Raw genomic sequence first — 10,817 nt, 5'->3', positions numbered from 1 at the left:
TTGACGGAATAACTCAAAACACCAGTGTAGATCTCTGCGCGGGTTTGAAATCCCACTGATCTCCCCCGCGACCCTGAATACAGGATAAGCAGTAGACGATGGATGGATTCCTCATCTCGAGATGTTTGACAGCGCCGTGAGGTGGCGCTCTTTCCCATCCCTGGTACACTAGTGTACAACTTTGGAACTGTAGAAGAAGAAGCAGCTCGCCTGGAGATTGCGAAGTGAGGAAGAACGGGTACATCAATGGCGGCTGAACCGGTTAGGTAGCAAGTTTGAGTTGAAATATGTTCAACCGGTAAGTGTGACAAGTCGTACAGCCTCATGGCGGATCTGAGGGAGAACAACGACTGCCCAGCTGAAGAACACGACGGGACCGACAGTAGAAATGTCGCCGAGCCTGGGTGCTGGACAGCGGATGACCCGGCGGCGACGGTCCCCCGGGGTGTACGGTCCTCGAATCACGGCCAGAGGAGAAAGTTAGTGTTGCACATTGACCTTAACAACACCATACTGGTGTCGGACGCCGTGAGGGCCGAGGGGCCAGCAGCTGCCCTAGACTACTACCTCTCCACCGTCACCTGGGGGAAGATGAGCCAACGAGGTAAACTGTTAGTTTCACACCCAGATGTGACCTTTTCGCTCAGTCAGCGGAGTTCCTGTTGGGTCGAAATCACTCGATGAATCTGTCAAAAAGTCCTCCTTTACCTTCAATTTACTACAAGTTACTAATGATAATCCAAAGTACATAATTCAGGTCGTTGGAGTATTTTATCAATAATAAAACTAGGACTAAAGTCCGATTGTATGATGTGCTCGTTATACGTTTTTGACAGGATGTGGTCCAGAGAGTTGATGTTTGCTTCTTCCTCAAACATCCCTGTTTGCTTGTGAAATTGAATAATGAATATTATTCACTACATATGTCTTCAACTGCTGTGCTTTATGCATTTTATTCTATGATAAATATTATATTCAGACCAACTCACTACACCTCCTGCACTCGTTATGGGATGTTACATTTAAAACCATTCACAGAAACCTCGTTCTCCTCCCCTCTGTGCAGGAAAGTGGGAATGGCTGAGTGACTCGCCCTCCCTGCTCCCACCGTGTCCCGATGCTGTCAGTTACTACTCTCATTTTGGACGGATGGTGGATTTCACCTCCACTGCGGGGCGACGTTTCCGCAAGATCCTGGATGAGCATCTGGATCTATTCCGCTGGCCTGAGGGCGCCAAGGCAAGCATTGTGTAGGCTACAGTCGGATGGAGAGTGTCTGTATTAAGTTTGACAACTTAAATCTATAGTTCAGAAGTAATTTCCTCTCTGATCACTTTTAATCTTTAGATTCAGGGATTTTTTTATTGACCCAAGAGAGACACAATGCCACCTGGCAGGAATTAAGTTTACCATAAATGACTTGATGTTTAAGTCACATGTTAGTGAGTGCTCTCTGACTCTATTCTCTGCAGGGAGACCGAGAGCTGTCTATAAAAGGAGAGGGGGGGAGACTGTACCACTGGATCCTCCCATCCTTCTTCCAGCTGCTCAAAGACCTGGTGCAGGAAGGAAGGGAGTTTGCTGTCATCTTTCGTACGTTTGGAAGCGACCTCCCTCGTCTGCTGAGGGCCGTCTACAGAGCACTGAATGAAGGGGCTCACCCGCTGTTCCCTGATCTGCCTGATCTCAAGGTGAAGTAGCATTAAAGTGAGACATTCAGTCGTGTTTTGGGTTAATTCACTGGGCTAAGGTCACGACCAGTTTACTTATACAGTATAGCCCACGACACTTTCTCTATGTTTGAGAGATTCATAGTAGTAATGGTTGAGCTACAGCAAGGTATTCTAATTAAAGTTAATGCTTTAGTCTGCATGTCACTGTGATCTGTTTGGATTCAGTGGAGAAACATCTGCCTATTCTACACATTATTTCTCCCTTCAGTAAACAAGATTGTTATATATTGAGTTAGTTAGTATGCAGTCTCACATTTGTTAGAATTGAGAGATGTCGATATATTTACCTTTTATTTAACCTAATCTCTATATGCCGATATCGGCATGCGAATGCAGATACAATTGTTAAAGAGAAAAGTACGCTAACCGAACAGCTAAGTCCTCGTCAGTCGACCGCTGATGGATTACATTTTGGCTGTGTTGGTCTCCCACAGATTGTTTTCCTGCAAAGCAACCAAAGTTCGGTCTTTAGTACTTGAACTAAAAACTAGGGATGCACAGATTTGACTTTTTCGGTCCGTCGATACCAGAGTTTAATTAATAAGCTGTATGCCTCACTGTGTGGAAGTAGAGACTGGCATCATTCTTGTATGTGCAAGGCAACATCAGGCTTGACAAAACATTGCTTTCACTGCTTTGTAAAACAAAATGTAACAAATACTGTAAAATCAATGCATTGTTATTTATTATTAAAACAATAAATTGTAGCAACTTTGTAAAAAACATCAGGAATGGACAATTCAAGTATTGCGGCAATTGGTCAAAACAGGCTTGAACAGGCATTTAAATTTGATTGTGCGTGTGCACACTGTATATAGTATATAAACGTAGAACTGAATTGAATAGATCGTCCCCCACCAAAATCAGTCAGTATTGGCACGATATTGTGTCGATGAATCATCACAACAAAATGACTACAGATTGAAACCAGAATGCGTCTCAGACTTAACTCTTCTCCTGTTGCCAAGAGATTCTGCATTCATAAGCAGGTGTCTGCTTATAGATTAGCTTGTAAGCTCTCCTTTGAGTGTGCCCCAAATCACGTGAGTCTGCCACACAAGCACAGGAGTGCTGCAAGAGGTGTGCGGTGATTCCTAATGCAATACAGAACCTACACTCAACAAAAATATAAACGCAACACTTTTGTTTTTGCTCCCATTTTTCATGAGATGGACTTAAAGATCTAAAATTCATTCCAGATACACAATATTACCATTTCTCTCAAACATTGTTCACAAATCTGTCTAAATGTGTGATAGTGAGCACTTCTGCTTTGCTGAGATAATCCATCCCACCTCACAGGTGTGCCACATCAAGATGCTGATCTGACATCATGATTAGTGCACAGGTGTACCGCATGCCCACAATAAAAGGCCACTCTGAAATGTGCAGTTTTGTCTCACAGCAAAATGCCACAGATGCCACAAGCATTGAGGGAGCGTGCAATTGGCATGCTGACAGCAGGAATGTCAACCAGATCTGTTGCTCGTGCATTGAATGTTCATTTCTCCACCATAAGCCGTCTCCAAAGGCGTTTCAGAGAATATGGCAGTACATCCAACCGGCCTCACAACCGCAGACCACGTGTAACCACACCAGCCCAGGACCTCCACATCCAGCAGGTTCACCACCAAGATCGTCTGAGCCCAGCCACTCAGACAGCTGCTGAAACAATTGGTTTGCATAACCAAACAATTTCTGCACAAACTGTCAGAAACCATCTCAGGGAAGCTCAACTGCATGCTCGTCGTCCTCATCGGGGTCTTGACCTGACTCCAGCTCGTCGCCGTAACAGACTTGAGTGGGCAAATGCTCACATTCGATGGCGTCTGGCACGTTGGAGAGGTGTTCTCTTCACGGATGAATCTCGGTTTACATTGTTCAGGGCAGATGGCAGACAGCGTGTGTGGCGTCGTGTGGGTGAGCGCTTTGCTGATGTCAATGTTGTGGATCGAGTGGCCCATGGTGGTGGTGGGGTTATGGTATGGGCAGGCATCTGTTATGGACGAAGAACACAGGTGCATTTTATTGATGGCATTTTGAATGCACAGAGATACCGTGATGAGATCCTGAGGCCCATTGTTGTGCCATACACCCATGAACATCACCTCATGTTTCAGCAAGATAATGCACGGCCCCATGTTGCAAGGATCTGTACACAATTCTTGGAAGCGGAAAATGTCCCAGTTCTTGCATGGCCAGCATACTCACCGGACATGTCACCCATTGAGCATGTTTGGGATGTGCTTGACCGGCGTATACGACAGCGTGTACCAGTTCCCACTAATATCCAGAAACTTCGCACAGCCATTGAAGAGGAGTGGACCAACATTCCACAGGCCACAATTGACAATCTGATAAACTCTATGCGAAGAAGATGTGTTGCACTGCATGAGGCAAATGGCGGTCACACCAAAAGTAAAAAACTGCACATTTCAGGGTGGCCTTTTATTGTGGACAGTCTAAGGCACACCTGTGCACTAATCATGATGTCAGATCAGCATCTTGATGTGGCACACCTGTGAGGTGGGATGGATTATCTCAGCAAAGCAGAAGTGCTCACTATCACACATTTAGACTGATTTGTGAACAATGTTTGAGAGAAATGGTAATATTGTGTATCTGGAATGAATTTTAGATCTTTAAGTCCATCTCATGAAAAATGGGAGCAAAAACAAAAGTGTTGCGTTTATATTTTTGTTGAGTGTAGATAGACCTAAGAATAGATAGGGTTGAGTTAATTGATTCTTAATTGCCTATGGGTGTGATTGCCTCTCATAGCCTATAATATACACCATTTACCATGGCCATTTAGAGGATGTCGATTAAATCTAGAGATACTTAAAGCTGAGCTTCACATCCATACAAAAAAAAAAAAAAAAAACGGCAGAAGGTAGCTTTAAACACTTTAATTTTCACACAAAATGGGCATCGTAATTAGTAGTTAAAGATTTGGTCTAATTAAATGTTTTATTTCTCCTCACCATGTAGCTTTAATGAGGTCAGGGGGCTTCCACTAGGATTGAACATCACACCAAGATAAGCGAACCTATCACAATGGCCAGTTCAGCACTGCATTCAATATTTCAACTGGAGCGAATAAATCGCTTGTGACGCGAAAGCCAATCAGTGATCAGAATCTCCTGCTGTCATCATTGAATCAGAAATGGAGACAAAACATATTGTAGCGGCCTGTGGTCCCCCTGAGCTCTACGATAGAACCTCACATACAGTACAGAGACCGAGTTAATCTGTGTATAAACCACAAACTCTCTATGGTACCAACAACAAGGTTGCTGCCGTATTTATGTCTAGACAACGTTATTGTGTGTTTATTGAGCAGCTACAGTGTTAGCATAGCATACCTCAGATCCATCCAAACTCCACTGAGAAAATAAGCATTTGAGAAGTTGTTTGCGTGTGGTCTGACGGACCTAACAAACCATGACTTCAGACTTTTTACAAATTGTCATCATGTTGTTGCTTTAGCATAATTTTTTATCCATTTATTGCAATTAAAAACACAATGTAAACTAGTCGATGCATGTCTTAATATTCACAGTGAATACATCTCAATTACATTCACCGAGCACCTCCTGGATGATGTTATGAACGCAGTCACGACGGCGTTTTATTAGCTGGCGTATCTGGGACTTCACAACATGTTTACGTGGAGGCAGACCCCCACCACATTACCGTAATTGTCCAGCTCTGTTGCCTTTTGTCCTGAGCTGTTCTATCTAGTTCTGTGTAAGTACATGAGTCATAATAAGTGTATGGACAATGGTAAAACACTGGATGACACTAGTTCTACAATTGTGCATTCAGTTTAAGAAGGTAGCCTATCTTATTAAATTACCTGCATTATTTTTAGTGTTTTTTTTGTCTGAGAAAGTTTAATGCTTATCACAAAATGTATTTAGGTAAATTCTGCCAGAGGCCATGTCATGTTCTCCCTCTTTGTTCCTCTCTCTGACTCTTCTTGTCGCTCTCTGCTCAGTTAAATGTGAATACGGCTCTGGGCAAGATCCGCTGCAACAAGAGAGGAATCGTCCTGAGCCGGGCCGAGGACCGCTTGTCGACCTGTGACGGAGAAAGAGGCCTGTACCAGTACTTCAGCTCAGTCCAGGGCCTGGGGGGCTTTCAGGACCACTTTGACTGGTATGCATAGCACTCTTCAAGCCATCATTAATGTGGGTTTCGTGGCCCTTTATCCTCTATCTACCTGTGCCTGTTTCTCCTTCAGGTGGGCCAGTAATGCCTTCTCCCTCCATGGGGGGAAGCCGTTGTGGGTTGACCCCTTTGACCAACACGTTCAGCACATCTTCATAGACGACAACATACGTCAGGACGACGAGGATACCATCATTCATCCCAAGGTACTGTTGCTTGTGAATGCATGAACCACCATTGGCAGCCGTTATTAGCACATCTTATATTGGCTTATATTTTAAAGAAATAATAAGTACATTCATCCATTCATTTTAATGTTTACACCTGTGATTTTTCTCCTGTGTCAAAATGTCTTCTGTGAAAAAAGTTATTAAAAAATATTTCTAAATGTATATATTTTACGACCCAACACTTAACAACACTGCAGTTTGCCCTGATTAACTTACCCTTATTTATTTGTTAGCGTCTTTAAACTTTATATGTAAAGGTTTTTAAATCTTCTCTTTTTTTCAAACTTGTGTGTGTCAGGTTTTCCTGGATCCTGGTGGCACTGAGACTCGTACGGCCAGCACCTCTGAGCTCTATGACCTCACACTGATCCAGACCGACCTCCTCCAGGCCATTTCTAACCCAAGCTACTTCACGCAGCGTGTCAAGATCTGCCTTGAAAACTATGAGAGGAATCTCCAGCAGGGCTCAGACTAGAACACGGTTCATATGTATGTGTTCATCTATACGTGATAACCTCCAGTTTAGGGTTTCATTAACCCAGACATTACAATACCAGCACAGATAGATTGCAGACACAGTAGAGTGTAGGAAGGGATGTTTAACACAAAGATTCGGGCTAACTGAATGACTGGAGTTCATCAAACCAAAAATGGAAGAATTTTTCATATGGAGGAAAGTGAATAGAATAAATATGCAGATAAGGAAAGATTAGCGAAGATGGAGGCTAGATAAGTAGTTTCATCTCAAATGTTCCAAGTACTGTGAACACTTTAACTACTTCAGGGGAGCAGTATAAAGATGTCAGCTTATACAAAGAGCACTTCACAAATAGACTGTACTTTCTACTGTCCTAAGGTGAACCGCCACAAAAGGGCTTTCGACTTCACCAAGCGCTAAGTGGCCCGGCCAGACTCCTTGAATGCATCAAAGGCTCTGCCACTAATCACGCCACAAGATAATTGCCCTAACTCTTTTTGAAATGTGTGTCAGACAGCATAATTGGGGTCAGGTATGGTGAAAATCCCTTCAAATGTTGCATTAGTTGGCCAGTGAGTAGAAACCACCAGGGCTCTGCTTCATCTCTTCAGTTGTCATCCTCCTGGTGGGATGCTTCTATGTAGCTGCTCCCTGAAGATCGTGGTAACTTTTACTGTTGGCCATCATCTCTATTGTTAATATCTACGTCCCAATGACTGAAAAAGAATCGGATCACTGAGTATGACGAAAGGCAAATGCCTCAAAGCGCACGACAAACATTATGAAGGCATTGTATCAGAAAATGTCCTCAAATATTGCTGATAAGAATCACAAAAGACACCATGGTCAGATAAGAGTAATCCATATCCATGATTCAGAGCAGTTTATATATATATATATATATATATATATATATAATTAAACAGTAATAACTTTAGACATATTAGGTTGAACATGGGATTTGTGGAAGTTGTGTTATTATTTTGCTCTTATGGGTGTAAGGATGTATTTATTGTTAAGCTTTCAGGGAGATTTTTAATTGCTGTATTTTCTCAGGTCAAATTTTAGAGAGACAGCTGAATACACATGGACCCGGAATTAAGGTTTGAGCGTACAGACGTAACGCGGCACCCAAAATATGCAGTTTGCTGCAGCAGAACGTGAGATTAGCTGTGGACGGACGAAGAGGTGCACACTCACACTTGTGTGTGAGTGATCGCATGACTCTTTTGACAGAGGTAAATATGCAAAAATGCCACTGACACCTGTATCAAAGGATGTCATGTTCTGTATCGCCCAGTAGGTTTGTCAGCATTGCAACATTGAATATATAAATCTCTGTAATATTAAATTTTAAAGTAACATGATCATTTTGATCTAAGGGTGACAACCGTGATACTATTCTTGTCCAAAGAGGCTTTAGAGGCTGTTTTTTAAAGATTATACAAGTAGCAAAAAGGGGAAAAAAAGAGATTGGCGTTAGTACTCAAAACTCAAGTAATTGGATATTTCAATTTCAATGTTAAGCAGTTAAGAGGAATGCCGGCCAGGTTGCGTTGACTTGATGATCTGTAAGCTTGGTAATAAGCACTGAATCTAAGGATTACTGAGCAAATATGAGGTAGTCGGAGAACTATACTTTGCATTTGGTATGTTAAGTCGGTTTGGCTCTTTGCGTTAAGAGTTTTGCATGCTGCACCTCTCTGGAAGTCGATGGAAATATACTCTTCATATTGTGCACTGAAGTCTCATTCACATCAGATGGTTACCATGGATTCTGATGCTGTCATGATTTGAATGGGCATCATACGAAAACTTGAAAGCTCATTCTTTTATTAATTTTTACTGATGATAAATGTTTCTGTTCGGTATGAAATAAACCGGTGAGTTCTTTTGTGAAACTGTTTTCCTTTTCTTTCTGTAAGCACATGACACAGAATAATTGTGTGTTCGATGTTAGTTAGGCCCCTCACTGCTCCCACACCGTAATGGATAATGTGATCAATATATCAATAGGTCAAAATTGCTCAGGAGCCAGCACTATGTGTGTTTGCGAGTGTTTGTGTGTGTGCGTGCGTGTGTGTGGGTGTGTGTGTAACCAAGTCCGGTCCACTGGGGATTAATTATAGAGTCGAAGGGGGATGGGTACGTACGTGTCTGTGCTTTGGTGGACGTTAATGAACATTAAAATGTCTATAATACGTATCTTCCTCTCATTTTAAAGCCAATATTCAACACAAACGCATTCATCAGCAGCTCTGCAGATACCTGGACTCACTTGAAGGGAAAATAATGAGTGGGTGCAGAAGACCAACTGATAATGGAAATGCTTGTGAGATAGAATATTATCTCTGTGTATTTTGGCCTGAGATTAATAATGCAAAAGTGGGTTTGAAGAGAAGTTTAAACAGGCTTGGCCTAATTCTACTCTCCTAAAGCTGTGGTGTAATTGACAGTTTGATTATGACAGAGGTCAGACACATTAAGGTCTGTCCCAGGCTGATTGTGATTGACGATAGCAGCGCTGCTGAGAACAGAACAAGAATGATAACAAGAAGATGGTTTTATAACGGTGGTGGAAATATAATATAAATAACAAAAACGGGCAAAAAGGGTTGACAATAAAACCCACTGAATAACGATTTCATATATAAAGAGAGTAGCAATATTTGCAGATGGTGTACACTGACTGTTGCATGCGTTCTTGTGGTATTAAGTGTGGCTCTCTTGGTGGATCCCTCAAACCACATGGGGGCAGCAGCGCAGCTCCGAGAACAGCCTCCCTCCCCCTTCAGAGCAGCATCCTTCCCTTCAGGTGAGTCCGGACTCACCTGATCCCGCCAGTGCGCGGTGGGGAGCCTCAAAGCAGCACGACACAAACGCTGACGTCTCACGTGTTAAAGGGGCGACGATGAGTCGGGGGTGTTGTCACTTCAGCACGGTGGAGGGACAGATGGCGCTGCGACTTGGAGCGGGATCGCTTAAACGCGCGCTGCTGAGTTGAGGGGAGGAGACGAGAGGAGGGTCGGGCAGAGGATCGACGTTGAGTCCGTGGGTTGGAGGACGAAGGTAACCGTTGGTTTCGCTGGATTCTGTCAGTGAACAGGAAGGCGACAGGAGCCAGATCTGCAGCGCTGCCCCTCTGCTGCCAGCCGGCCGTGTCCAAACATTTACGCGGAGCTGCTCCGACGCGCCGCTGACCGCACGAAGAGGTAAGGACCGCTGTCACCAAACTTTCCGCTCCCTGCGTGTTATTTCGGAGGCCAGGTGACGCTGACGAGCCTCTCCTGCTGACTTCTAGAAGCTGGATACGAACCCCTGCTAGTGTACAGGAAGACTTTAGATGCAGGAGGCAGAGGGCTTCACGTCCGCGCCACGTGCTCTCGCCGTTGGGCGTTGCGGAGCTGCTAATGGACGTCACATCGTTAGGAATACTCAAAGTTTAATGACGCTGCTGGGCGAGGGTCAAGCACACTATAACCCCCAAATCAATTAATAATAAGATGAGATCATCCTTCCGTAGTCCCACTACAGCGGGGGGTGTTGTAGACGGTGTTACAGCAGCAAATGAACGGTGCAAAAAAAAAAAAGAAGAAGAAGCCATATTTCATAGAGTAAACGAGTAAACACGCGGGTTTGTATGTGGGGCTGTCCGTCCAGTTCATCTCAGTCACCAGTTGTTTTACGAGTTGTGATGGTTAATGCTATCCGCTGCGGAGACGATGCCGCTGCACACGGTCCAGCGGAGGGATGCCCCTGTGTTGTTTCTTTGGAGTTGCAGCTGCAAAAGCTTGTGTGTTTTTCCTTTTTTGGCGCAGATTGAGGGATTTATAGAAAGAGATTGCAGGGCAAATCCGTCCAGCTGTTTGGTGAGATGCGTCTTTTCTAGAGTCGGTGCCATCTGCTGCGCTGCGTGTCCAACATCTGGACACGGCTGTGAGTCACTGATAGGCCCGGAGACTAATCAGTTTTCAGAGGGACCCTACAACTTTCTGCTCTCTCTTTACAGAGGTGGAGAGAGCCCTATATTGGGCAGCCAGATCTGCTCTGTCTGACTCTCCCAGGAGTATTTTTAAATTGTCATGAAGTCTGAGATTTGAGGGTTGAACTTTTGAAGATAAATATTTCTTTTTTCTTTGAACTTTTTTTTACATTTTAGGAGACGGTGCATCTCTGTCTCAGCCTCGCCTGTCAAACAGTGAC

At 43.8% G+C, this 10,817-nt stretch overlaps 2 protein-coding genes across 2 annotated transcripts in view; both read left to right on the top strand.

The window, feature by feature from the left end:
• Nucleotides 1-200: 200 nt before the first annotated feature.
• Nucleotides 201-7,879, top strand: LOC311017305 (uncharacterized protein). Its single transcript, XM_084015557.1, has 6 exons — nt 201-604; nt 1,067-1,239; nt 1,473-1,691; nt 5,734-5,894; nt 5,980-6,112; nt 6,435-7,879. Exons 1-6 carry the CDS (start codon nt 325-327, stop codon nt 6,609-6,611), a joined length of 1,143 nt encoding a protein of 380 aa, XP_083871683.1. The 5' UTR covers nt 201-324; the 3' UTR covers nt 6,612-7,879.
• A 1,582-nt stretch (nt 7,880-9,461) lies between these two features.
• The window catches only part of klhdc8b (kelch domain containing 8B), a 181,982-nt gene continuing 180,626 nt past the window's right edge, over nt 9,462-10,817 (top strand). The window contains exon 1 of the mRNA XM_084015586.1: nt 9,462-9,826. The gene's annotated coding sequence lies outside the window, so the exon portion shown is untranslated. The remainder of the gene's footprint in view (nt 9,827-10,817) is intronic.

Source organism: Eutrigla gurnardus (genome assembly GCF_963514095.1).
Source record: "Eutrigla gurnardus genome assembly, chromosome: 8".
Lineage (NCBI taxonomy): Eukaryota > Metazoa > Chordata > Actinopteri > Perciformes > Triglidae > Eutrigla > Eutrigla gurnardus.
This window is presented reverse-complemented; position numbering and strand designations above follow the sequence as displayed.

Excerpts from the sequence above, each read along its gene's own strand:
- LOC311017305 (XM_084015557.1), top strand. The coding sequence starts at position 325 with ATGGCGGATCTGAGGGAGAACAACGACTGCCCAGCTGAAGAACACGAC. Across the intron at positions 1,240-1,472 it reads GCTGGCCTGAGGGCGCCAAG|GGAGACCGAGAGCTGTCTAT; the intron begins GCAAGCATTGTG and ends TATTCTCTGCAG. Across the intron at positions 6,113-6,434 it reads ATACCATCATTCATCCCAAG|GTTTTCCTGGATCCTGGTGG; the intron begins GTACTGTTGCTT and ends TGTGTGTGTCAG.